Here is a 12,933-nt window from a genome sequence, read left to right as displayed (position 1 = left end):
AAGTGAATACTCACGGTTCGCACTCTTACGTTCTCCATCAAGGCCTTTTTTTTGTATTTTTTGTAGTTGATTGTGTTTCTGCCGTGCCCATGCCCATGTCATTACTTTCACAGACATGTGTAAACACTTTTATCTCGCAGAAAACTGTGGGTCAAAGTCAGTTGAGACTGAGCATAAAGCAAGAAACACACCTTCAATTAGTTCAAGTTTCTTATTGAAACAGGCTTCAGCTGCAATCTCTTACAGTTTTGTCAGACTTTGCATGCAAGGCCGTCTCTGATGTGATGATTCAGGTGTTACAAAACAAAGCAGCGGCATACAAGCCATATAAGTGGAGGAGGCTGTTTCCAGCTATAAGCAAGGGTTCTGCAGACACACTGTGTGCGACGTGTCCTTGTTACAAGTGTTCAGAGGCTTTGGTGCAGAACTGAGGTCACAAAGAGACGGAACAAGGCTGATTAGAAATCCTTCCCCCCTGTCACTGTCCTTCATGTCATCATTTCGAGCACTTAAGAAACCGTTTTAGATTGGACAATGAATCAAGATTGATCAACACACACACACACCCTTCAACCTTAACACATCAGCAACTTTACTGACATCTAGTGTCGGAAGCTTGGAGAAACCCCAGGTGTTGGAACAGTGTCCCCTAATTTGATTTCATTTTATTCCATTATTCACCCTCAGTTTTGAAAGTGGTGATAAATCTCAGCGATCGGCGGCCCTCGTGCATATTTACCTACGAGTGTCCACAGCCAAAGAAGGGAGAGACGTCAACACTGAGTCACGGTGTGTTTGCTCGAGGGTGTGTGAGTTTTAACACCAGTGACTTGGAGAATGTGTGCTAAGAAGTGACACATACTGTGGAAAGAAAGGCTGACGTTGACTAAATATATGGACAGAGGGCACGATCATCAGACCATGGCTTAAAGATTAACAGTGATGACCATGGACGCTCTAATCCTGCAAATACCTTTCTCAGTCTGAAGCCTGAAAAAAGATAATGTAAGCGCTGGCTATGTTAAAGCATTCAGACACGCAGTTATCATTCAAAATACTCAGTTTTGTCCTAATTGCTAGAGTTTCCCAGAACTCTAGCAATTCTCCGTAGCTTGGCACCTTGATGTAGCCATGATGAACTTGAGCCATTCATGTAAGTTTGTATATTTTTGCCACATGCATGGAGCATTTTAGCATTCATTCATTCATTCATTCATCTTCTGTAACTGCTTGTCCTGTGAAGGGTCGTGGGGGGGCTGGAGCCTATCCCAGCTATCGCAGGGCTAACACAGAGAGACAGACAACCATTCACACTCACACCTACGCCCAATTTAGAATCACCAATTAACCTAACAAGCATGTCTTTGGACGGTGGGAGGAAGCTGGAGAACCCACACAGACACAGGGAGAACATGCAAACTCCACACAGAAAGGCACCAGTCAGCCTACTAGCATTTTAGCATCTTTCAGCTAGTTGTTTTAGTTTTAATATCTTAATGTTTGAATCTGCTCCCACGCTGTAGATGCAGCAGATGTTTTCAGTAAATAAACTGACTGTACTCTACCTGCCCAGAACAAACAAAACTCCCGAAAGGCAAAAGTTAGTGAATTGATGGTGAGCGTAGTGGAGCATTGAGCATCTGAAAAGCCAGATGTGATTACAGTTTGTTCAGCTGCAACTAAAATAGACACTAATGCAGGGTTTAAACTGACACCAGTGCTGCGGTTACATTTGTGATTTTAGACTGAAAGTACTTTATTTTACTGAGTAACTGAGCATCATGTGCTCGAAGTGTCAGATGATGACCGGAAGTTAGTGGTCCTCCTCAATACTTGTATCACACGTGACATTGCTAAGCAGAAAAAAAGATAATCCAAGTTTAAATTCCAGTACGAACCAGATCCACCACATTCTTGGTCACACAGAACCATCTGTCCATCACCTTGATGTCAACGGTTCAACACAACAATCTGCAGTCTGGCTTTGACAGCCTGCAGATTGTTGTGTCAAACCGTTGACATGAAGACACTGACAGATGGTTCAACATTTGTTTCTGTAGCTAGCTACGTGCTTAGCATGTTGGTGGGCGTTTTTCGTTGTCTTTGAAAGGAAAATGTTTGCATAAAGCACACTCTTATGAATGACCGTTGAAAATGGATTATCGTGTGATCTTGTGAGAATCCCAGAGATTTTCCAAAGTGCAGAACAAGAACAGCAAATATTTAAGATTCAAGATCCGGCAGAATAGAAGTCAGGAGTGATGAGTGAATGATGGTTTACTCCACATTCCTCCACTTTAGTAACAAATGACATTTACCAAGGAAGAGTAAGGTCAGTCTGTTTTCATCACTAAGTAAGAGGACGACATTTCATCCAGTGGAGCTTTGTGGAGAGAGAACTCTATTGTGTGACACCCTTTTTGTTTTGTTACTGCATCGGTCCAAAGAATGCTGTGATAATTTATCAGTCACTGCTGCAGTCCATTGTCTTACTAAGGTAAAGATGCCTGCAGCGATGTTAAGTGTAGTGATAAAGACAGTAACTTAGAAGTCTTTCAGCCAAAGTCATCACCTTGATTGTTACTAGTTTTTGGTGTCAGCGGCACTTTCCATCTCAACTAAACGCCCACAGTACACAGTATTTCTATCAATAGCAACATATATAATAAATAAAATCCCTTTTTTGGATCTTGCTGGTTTATTATAGAGCATCTACGGTGGTGTGCACATTTAAACACAAGATCCCATAAGCTATCCCAACAGTTTGCTTATGAATGGATAGAACAGGTGGATGATTAGATGATTTTCTTCCTGAATAAAATATAAAAGTACACAAAGGCAAATTAAATATGGTTTAAGGCAACTTAAGAAAAGCTGAAAACTCACATCACTAATGCATCCGTTTTCTTTTGACTCTTCATAATACTCTTTGCACAATACATAAATCTAAATTAAGATAAAATGGTCAGCAACTTAATGGGAACTACTGTTTTTTACAACCTGGACCTTATTTCTGACATAAAATACGATCGTTTACTCACCCATATAACTTTTGTGTCATTTCGGGATTATTCCTTCGGGAGATAATTAGATCTGCGTATATCCATATAGTGGAAGTGACTGGGGCACCGAAACACAGCCTCTAAATAACACATTATCTGCCGTGAAACTACTACCATGGTTTGTCCACAACCTGAGAAACCGAAAAATATTCAGCCATGTTGCAAAAAACTAGCAGTAGCAAATTACAGGTAAACAAGCCGAACGTTGCGGACGTGCGCGACGCTCAGAGATGACATCATCCAGGTCAGAGGTTAGTAGGTCAATGTTCAGACCCTGGATGATGAACATGTTACTCCAGACTCAATGGTTGAATAGCACTAGCGTATCATAACAAAATATTGGTGAACGACTTTTGCGGCAGATAATGCGTTATTTAGAGGCTACGTTTCGGTGCCCCAGTCACTTCCACTATATGGATATACGCAGATCTAAATATCTCCCGAAGGACTAAAAATTACACAAAAGTTATATGTGTGTGCAAACGATCGCATTTTATGCCAGAAATAAGGTCCAGGTTGTAAAAAACAGTAGTTCCCCTTTAACAACGGCAACAGAAGTTTTACTCACAGGTTACAGGTTCAGGAAACGGCTTTGCAGGCCGAAGGAAGTGCCATTTTATAATGTACTGGGTGTGGCCAAGTGGCGGGGAGGTGGTGTATAGAGGCTGGCTGGCTGACTTGTGATTATAAATGTAAAGTACGAACTCTATGTTAAATGCAAGTACTACTACAGGATTAGCTGGAGACATAACTGCGGCCACATCCTGCCGGAGGATAGATATTAGTACGATATTATATTTCTCAATTCAGTTGTCTCATTCAGCTGATGCTCTAACTAAAGATAGCTGTACGCTTTACTTCTCTTTCAAATCTAATTTAAAAAACAATTAGATTTCTGTCCTAGAGCAACAGCCGTGCACATCCCAGGAATAATTTAGTTTGTTTGGTGTATTTTGTATGTACTGTATCTCTACATGAGAGAGAAACTGATGAGTTTGTGGCCTCAGGTAGGAGCAGGTGGAGCTCTCGTTACAGGCATTTCAACTATTTCAGTGATTGCGCAGAAGGTCTGAAGTCAATAACATTTGTGGTATTTCTGTTTCGGGTAATTTGAGACTGCAAGTCAGCGCTGTCTGGGAGGACAGACAGCATTGGTCTTTGTGCTGTCTTCCTCTAGCTCGGGCCCAGAGGCTCGTTGAGGACACAGCAGCAGCGCAAGAGGAAGCGTTGGAGAGGAACTGGACTGCTGAATCCAAGGTCAGTCAGTGTCACAGCAGGAAATAGACACAGACAATCTGTTTGCTGCATAAATGCTGGAATAAATGTGTAACTGTAGGAGGGTGTTATGTTGAAAGGTTCCTAAAACCTTCTACCTTAAGGTCACAAACTTATCAAAGTATCCCATTATCTGAAAAATCAAAAGAAGCGCTGTTTACTTAACGTTTCATGAGTGAGTCCTGCTTTATTATAATCCATGATTAATGTCTGTTATTAGATTCAGGCCCAGAAATATTTGGACAATGACACAGTCTTCATTATTTGGACTCTGCATGCAACCACACTGGATTTGAAAAGAAATAACTGAGATACAATGGAAGTGCAGACTTTCAGGTTTAGTTCTTGAGGTTGAACTATCTCTCTTATGGATTTCATCGTTCTTTTTTTTTTCAGCCTAAGGACGGTCTGTTGTACTATCAGTGAGAGCTCCTCTGACTGCATGTTGTGGGTTCACAGCAGCAGCTTCCAAATGCAAATGCCACAACCTGGAATCAACTCCAGACCTCTTACCTGCTTAAACGATGAAGATTATCAAGGGAATAGCCCATGTAGCCCATGAAATAGCTTTTGAGTCAACTGTCCAATTACTTTTGGTCACTTGAAAAAAAAAAACCTTCATTCAATTTGGTTGTGAATACACTCAAATTACAACTCTGAATCTGCACAGTAAGCCCATATTGATTATATATGTAACTGTATCTTGAAGGATCATGTCAGTGTCCAAATATATATGGACCAACTATACAGAGAAGGAGATACAGTATTTCACACCTTGTTAAACACAACTTAAATTAACAATCCTACGTCGTAAGATGTCCGAAGAGGCTGCCGGTAGTCAGCAGCAACTGAATTTTAAGGTGGAAGCAGCGCATGCTCTCAAGGGCAACTGGGACGATGTGAACTGAGTGTTTCATAGTTTAGATAGATAGATAGATAGATAGATAGATAGACCCCATACCACGAGTCTGATTCTGATGCATAATCTATAACAAAAATCTAATGTTTACAAGAAAAATAAAATGATTTAAAAATTAACAAGGAAATGAAATTGCACTAACCAATAAATAAATAAACAAATATGGGCAATATGTGCCAGTTAAAATAAGTCCAGTGTCATCTGACTGTCACACACACACAGAGATGAGGAGTTACACAGACTGATGGATTTCCGAAGAAGAAGAAAAAGAGGAAGCCAGTCCTGGTCTTAACAGAAACCTGACACAGATTTGATGTGGAAACCTGAGGCCTCTATTACACATCACCTGAGAATGGTCTTATTAAAATAGATTAATTGAAGAATTAGAATCTAATCAGGTGTAGAAGACGGTGCGTGGGGGATCTTTAAATTCATAGAAGTCAACAGAGAATGAGCATTGCAGACATTTTTTTGCTTTAACACGCCTTACCTCACCTGCGCCAGCCATCAGCTATAGTTTCCTTTACAGGTTCATCCACATTACTCAACGTAGCTTAGCGAGATTTTTAGCGATCTTTCCCCGCCCCTGGGGCAATAACACGCTGCACAAGTTCACGGCCAAGTGAACGCACCATTCTTCTGATCTCTTTTTAGGGAACCCCCGCTTCCTGTTGCCTGTTTCCGCACTGTTGTTGCGCCTGCAAGCCTCTCCAGACGCAGTCAGTCGGTCAGCCTGCGCTTCTTCGCTCTGTTTTCTCAGCACTTAAAGGTTTCTCCGGCCGCTTGCAGCCCGCACCGTCAACCATGTCCCTGCCGCAGCAGATACGAGACAAAAGGTGAGTGTCTGACCGGATGTCAGCGTAAAATAATCACCGGAGCTCTGTGTCGTTACCCTGCGCGCATCTGTAACAGCGTGTGGAGCAATCGCTAACGCAAGTGCACTGATAATTATTATAAGTGTAGCCTTGTGAGATACAACACTAAAATACTATAAGTGTCGAATACTATAAGTTCATTTGTAAGTTACATCTCGGTTCATGTTTTATTCGATCTAGAAACCTAAAATATAACAGGTAGTGAAACTAGAGGCTGACTTTCTTCAACTTTCTTTCTTTTTGTTGCTCTGAAGTCATACATCTGGTGAAGATGTGTGATAAAAAAACTAATATTAGCCTATGTTTGATGACTGTTTTGCTCAGCTATGGCAGCAGAGCAGCCTGGGGCACAGCAATGAGTCATGTTGAAATATTAGTTTGGAAATATTTTACTACATTATTTTATTTTATTTTATTCACATTACATTATTCATTGGCTTCTTTTATCATCGTTATTTAGTGGCTTTTTATGATCTGTCCGTCCGTCCATCTATCTGTCTCTATGTCTCTCTGTCTGTCTGTCTATCTGTCTGCCTGCCTGTCCATCTGTCCATCTATTTGTCTGTCCACCTGTCTATCTGTCCGTCCGTCTGTCTGTCTGTCCATCTATTTATCTGCCCATCCATCCGTCCATCTGTCTGTCTCTCCCTTCTGTCTGCCTCTCTGTCCATTTATATGTCTGTCCATCTATCTATCTATCTGTCCATCTGTCTGTCTCTCTGTCTGTTTATCTTTCTGTCCGTCTATCTGTCTCTCTATTTATCTGCCTGTCTATCTGTCCATCCGTTAATCTGTCCATCTGTCCATCTATCTATCTGTCTATCTGTCTGTCCCTCCGTCCATTCGTCTATCTATCTATCTATCTATCTATCTATCAGTAATATTATAATGTGTCTCTGTTAATCAGTGACTTTGATCAGCTCCCTGGCAACATACCCACCACTGCCACCATCGCTGACATCGAAGAGAAGAAGGGCTTCATCGACTACTACGTAAGTACAAAAGAACTACTGACACTTTGAAGACCGGCCCATAAAACATTTGTTTTTAACACATCCTCCTCTCTGTGTTTCTCTCTGGCGTGTTTCTCTCCCAGAGGTTTGTGATCGAGGTGAAGACTAAAGGAGGGAGCAAGTATTTCATCTACAGGAGGTACAGAGAGTTCTTCAACCTCCACCAGGTCCTCGAGGCCAAGTACTCTCCCGAAGACCCGGACAAACCGGGCCCGAACACCTGCATCCTGCCCCCTCTTCCAGGTGAGTCCGCGGCGCTGATAGCTTCCCTGGCATGCAGACACGAAATCCAGCGCGGTGTCAGATTTCACGTGGTTCAAATATGTGCTTGTCAGAGGCCCTGCACCGCAACCGAGCGCTTGTTACATCTTTTTAACCTCTTCTAGTTTAACAGGCAGGGAGGACTGTGCAAACAGTCACAGCCCTCTGATTTTTGTTAAGTTGCTTTCCTGGCAACATGACTTGTGTGTGAGGCTACCATGCCAGACACTGTCCACATAAAAGACATGGGGTTTAACCTAAAAGAGAACTGAATCTGAATATGTTCCTCAAAAGTCAAAGAAGAGCTTTTTTGTATATTAGGTTTTATCTGGCTCTAGAGCTGAGATTGGAAAGACCGGTTTCACGGTGATGATGCTGATTTTCTTGCGCCGGGGCTCTGCTGCAGACGGGATGCAGAGGAAACTACAACTTTACTGCCTCCTTTCTGCCTCGTCACTCTGTAACCTTCACCTTCAGATGCTAACTCGTTCTGCTCTGCTTCATGCATATGGAGAGGAACAGCCTGAGTTTGTGGTGACAGCTGGCTGAATCCCCCCCTCCCCCCTTTGGCTGAAAGAACTGAAACTAAACTGAACATGACTTTAAACATCTACCGCGTGTGTTGTACAGATATGGTTTTTGTCCCTCAGCTTTCAGCGTGGATGACCCTGGTTGGATTTGCTTGATGAATTTAAAAACACTTTAGCAGTAGATGAAATCAAGGACGATACTGAAAAGAAGACATGATTACATTTCAACTTCGGTGTGAACTGACTTCTGCACAAATGGGGTTTAGGGTTAGCACATTTCAGGCACCCTTTGCTGCATAATACTGTGCATGAGAGCACTGCAAGTCAACCCTGACACTGCAGAGACATGTCTTCTTATATAACTTGACTCAAACCAAACTATTCATTCAATTGAATCCAGTGAAACTTCTGTATTTTCACGACTTTATCTTTAGACACACCTGAAACCAAGTGTCAAGTTGTCTGGCTATTAATCCTGCATCACAAACTTACAGCGTGACCGAGCAGTGTCACCTACAAGGTCAGTCTGAACCATTTATCGCTGCATATTCCATTTAAGATGAGAATAAGCACATATAATCCACAATGACTGACATTCAGAACAGCCACGATGTATAGAAGGATAGATGAATGTCACAATACAGAAAATACAGAGATTTAACTGGGTAGAAATGAGCCATGTTTAAGCGGAAGGCGGCTTATCCTGGCCAGGTAAATGTTGGCAAATGAAGGAGCAGAGAAACTTTTCCATTGTAAACCATCCTTTAGTTTGCTGAAGATCTCCCAGGTTAACAGGTCCATAGAAGCCCTATGATTGGTCAACTTTGTTATTGGATTCTTCCTAGTCCTAGTTCATGGCCAGAACATCTCCAAGGCTGCAGGACACTCAGTTGTTCATTATAAAGTAGCTTATTCATTTAAATGATAAACCAGGTTTATGAGAGTCCCTGAGATGTTTGGTTAGTAGCTAAGATCTTGGGTTGGTGTTTGATGACCTGGAGTCGTGGACTGTATAACGAGATGGATGAACCCTCCATGATGTCATGATGTTTGGGAGTGTAGTGGTTAGCACTGAGGCCTCATAGCAAGAAGGTTCGATCTTCCTAACTCCCAGTTAAATTAAAATATGAGTAGGTGACACCTAGGCAGAGAGCTAGCGATCTGTGATGGACTCCACCTTCTCACTCAAAGCTCAAGATTATGCATAACTTTAGCCTCAATACAGTTCTGACAGGTCGATTATGTAATATTTACACCCTGCACAATCGTCCTGAAATTAGCTTACAGACACCACAGCATCACGGCCATTAAAAAACTGCAGTTCCACATTCACACAGTGCTACTATTTCTATTGAAATCTTTGGAAACTTGTGCTGTGGTCTTTTTTTTCTTTACTATCATCATCATTATTTCACAACAGAAGAGCAAGAGACTCAATTTTCATCACATAAATATGACTAGTAACAGCTAGGGGTTGCACGAGATCAGATTTTTTGAAGTCGACTGTTGTGTGATGAAAGTCAAATCGACACCGACTAGTCTCTGATGACGTTGGATAAAAACACAGTAGAAAGTTATGCTGTACAACAATGAGATCTAGATTCTTGACCTGAATACATACTCTGAGAACAGACAGCTCATGAGCTACACACTTTGCACTGCAGATATGTATAGCCTGTATAAAAACAGGCAGCAACTCAGCACCATCAACAGAATTTAATAGTACTCCACAGAGTGTTGTAAGATAAAATAGAGAAGCTGGGGTTAAAAAAAAAAAAAAAAGTGGTATATCTCCGAAGCCTTCTCCGTGTGCTGCAGCTAAAGGTCTAATAACTTTGATGATGTTCCGCCTCCTTGTCTCTGTTACAGCAGGACGTTTGATGAAGTTGTTAACTGACTGCTGTAGAGAGGATTTGGATCGTTACTCTGCTAGCGTTAGCGGATGACTTTTTAGATGAGTGTGCATTGCAGTAGTACTTTTGTTGCTGCAATGACCCACTCTCGGAGGCGTCCATGTTGTTATTATCACGTGATCAGCGACTAGTCGACATGATGCTCAAAGTCTTATGGCACAGCAGTGAAGTTGACAAACTGACTAATCTGTACAACCCATACTATTAACATACTAGCTATGACCTGTCAAGTCAACTTCATGGACGTACATATTTCTGTCAAACAGTGAACTGAACTCCCCTACTATCAGTATATAGACTCAAATAGAAGTCAACAGTGTCAACACATACCAGTTTCTTTGAAAGTATCATTAGAAATATTTTTGATCATAATGCTTTCGGTAGTTTTTTTTATTTCTCCAGTGCTGGCTGTATTTTTACATTCTCTCCTTCAGAAACTATAGAAGTAACACAATTTGGTTGAACAATTGTTTATAGAACTTCAGAGCGCTCATTCCACCAACGGAGCAGCGGGCAAGGTTATAGTATAAGGTTGTAAGACGACAAGGAGCTGAGTTGCGTGAGTAGAAATGTGAAAGAAATACATTCAACAGAGCATGTCCGGACATTTATTAAGGAAGAAATGTAATGGGCCCATGTAAGTGAACTGCTGTTAGGGAAGATTAAGTTCTGGAAAGGAATGTCTGGACTGGCCACAGTGGAACGGAAACTTTAAATTAGGAAATGTCAGCGAGTGCAGTCAATGAGAAAAATACAGAGAAGTGCTTTTTAGCACTTCTCAGGCCCGGAAAATCCAGAAAATTTCCCAATGCAGTAATTATACAAAGGTCTTCTTATGTAATAACAAGTTGTGTATAATGCTGTTTTAGATTCACACAGTTTTATAAATAAGTCACATTTCTGCTCCCAGAGAAATCCAATATGATAAGTCCAGAGATAACAGCATTTAACCTGCTGACAGCATCTATTCGAGCCTCCGTCGCTAGCTGCGCTGCTGCTTCCACTGTCCTCTTGTCCTCATCTTCTCGGTGGCTCTCGTGTTATTTAGCTCATTGTTTTCCCATAAGTCCGTCTGTCTTGGAGCCATCTTGAGCGTCTGCATTGATTATCGGAGGCTGGAAACCAACATCGGCTCCAATAAAAGCCCGAGGACTTTGAATGGGCGGCTCGGCCCATTGATTTGGGAGAGACGAGGACAGGCTGAGGTGTCGTCTGTTTGTTTGTGTGCTGATCTGTTGTAGATTATGTGTAGACGTAGAATCTAATCACACATGAGACACATACAAATACATTTCTGTTGACTCACAGGTTTTAGTTTTACTGTTGGCATTTGATTTATTTCTCAGTGTTGTATTTATTTATGTATTAAGTGGCTGCAAGTAGAGGCTGATGGTGACCCTGCACCATCACAACTGCTGCAGAAGACGCATTATATTTACAATAATTCAACATTTGACTCACGTCTCTGAAGACTAAACTTATGCAAAGCACTGAAATTGTCGTTTTGTTAGTGTTATAGTCAAAGTTATTGTCTTTGAGGCTGATACTTGAGCATAATTACGTTACTAATACCACAATCTTCATGTTTTTCTGTCTCCTCTTTACCCTAAGCAGCATACTTTCATGTGCCGCGTGTTATACACCGCCTGTTTGATTTGTTCTTTAACAACACAAATATTTCAGCCTCTCACTCACAAACCCATTGTCAGCTTCAGTCGTGAAAGTTTTTAACATCCTACTCTTTATGGACCTCAAGGCTTTGTCTCTCATTGTCACCGTCTATATCGGGAAAGTTCTACTTTTCTACAAACTCTGATTTAGCATCTGCCACCGAGGAGTCTGCTGGATAATATTAGATCTGATGGGTTTAATTGCAGTGCCAGATCTCATCAGGACGGAAAGGGAATAAGAAAGACAGAGGGGGGATGAGAAGGGAGGGGCGGGGTGGGGTGGAGGGAGACAGGGGAGGATTGGTGACGGGTTAACGGGCAGAAAAAATAATAGAACAGGATATAGGTCCGTCTGGTCAAATTGAAGCTGACTCGTTTAATGAGGGGTAAATAATGGAAAATATCTCAATGACGGAATCTGTGTTTGTTTTAGTTTCTTTTACTTCTGGCTGGTTCACCGATGGCAGCTCTCACATGGGCTGCATGCGCGGTCTATCTGCCTTCACTTTATATGATCGCTTTTTTAAATCACGCATAAAAGATATTCCAATAAATCCAAGGTCAAAAGAGCAGTCGGCTCATCCAGCTCAACAAGGCTGGAGGAGATGAAGAGAGGTGAGTGCATGAGTGAGTGATTCATCAGTAAGTGAGTGAATTTGTGCTTGCGAGTGATTGAGTGAGTTATCGTGCCCCACGAGTGAATGAGAAGAGAGAGGGCTGAGTGTTGTGGCTGAGGGTCATTAAAGACTGTGCTAAATTTGATTTAACAGCAGTGTTAGACGGCCTCGGATGAATTGTTGGGGCCTGATTTAGAGCGCGAGGAGTCAGCGCCGTGCCTCATCATCTTGGACCGGACTTGGTGTGTGAGATTAGGGATGGAGGGTAATATGTCCACATTCGGAGGAAGGAGCGAGTGTTTCCTAGAGGGGCATTTGTCTGCGCGGGGACGAAATAAATCCATCCATCCATCGTTTATGACCGTTTACCCTTAGAGGGTCGCTGGAGACGAACCCGGCTGTCATTGGGCGAGAGGCGCTAACACACAAGAAGAAACAAACGACCATTCACACTCATCTTAAAATTTAAAATCACATCAACCTAGCGTGCATTTGCATTTGAGGAGACCCATGAAGGCACAGGGACAACTACAGAAAAGGCCCCAGCTGGGCAGCACTCTCAAACCCAGAACACTTCTTCCTGTGAGACTGACCGATAGTGTAATAAATACACTGATCAAGCATAACATTATGACCACCTTCCTCATATTGTGTAGGTCACCCTTGTGCCTCCAAAACAGTTGTGACTCATTAGAGAATGGACATGGGCCTTTTGAGGGTGTCTGGCACATGGGTGTTGTTAGTGGGGGGCCTTTGTGTCCTATATGGGTTGAGGGGAGGGGGGCCTCTGTGGGTCGT

General features: G+C 42.1%; 1 protein-coding gene across 2 annotated transcripts in view; it reads left to right on the top strand.

Moving 5' to 3' along the window:
* Positions 1–3,724: 3,724 nt before the first annotated feature.
* Positions 3,725–12,933, top strand: part of ncf4 (neutrophil cytosolic factor 4) — a 35,530-nt gene continuing 26,321 nt past the window's right edge. The window contains exons 1-4 of one of the 2 annotated variants that reach the window (XM_084571367.1): positions 3,725–4,319; positions 5,911–6,092; positions 7,039–7,123; positions 7,228–7,387. In XM_084571367.1, the coding sequence (XP_084427493.1) occupies positions 6,061–6,092; positions 7,039–7,123; positions 7,228–7,387 (277 nt within the window). In that variant the 5' untranslated portion in view covers positions 3,725–4,319; positions 5,911–6,060. Of the gene's footprint in view, positions 4,320–5,473; positions 6,093–7,038; positions 7,124–7,227; positions 7,388–12,933 lie in introns of those variants that run through there. The other variant, XM_084571366.1, reaches the window with a different exon arrangement.

This window comes from Chelon labrosus (genome assembly GCF_963514085.1).
Source record: "Chelon labrosus genome assembly, chromosome: 2".
Taxonomy (NCBI): domain Eukaryota; kingdom Metazoa; phylum Chordata; class Actinopteri; order Mugiliformes; family Mugilidae; genus Chelon; species Chelon labrosus.
Note: the sequence above shows the minus strand (reverse complement) of the source record. Positions and strands in the feature narration are given on the sequence as shown.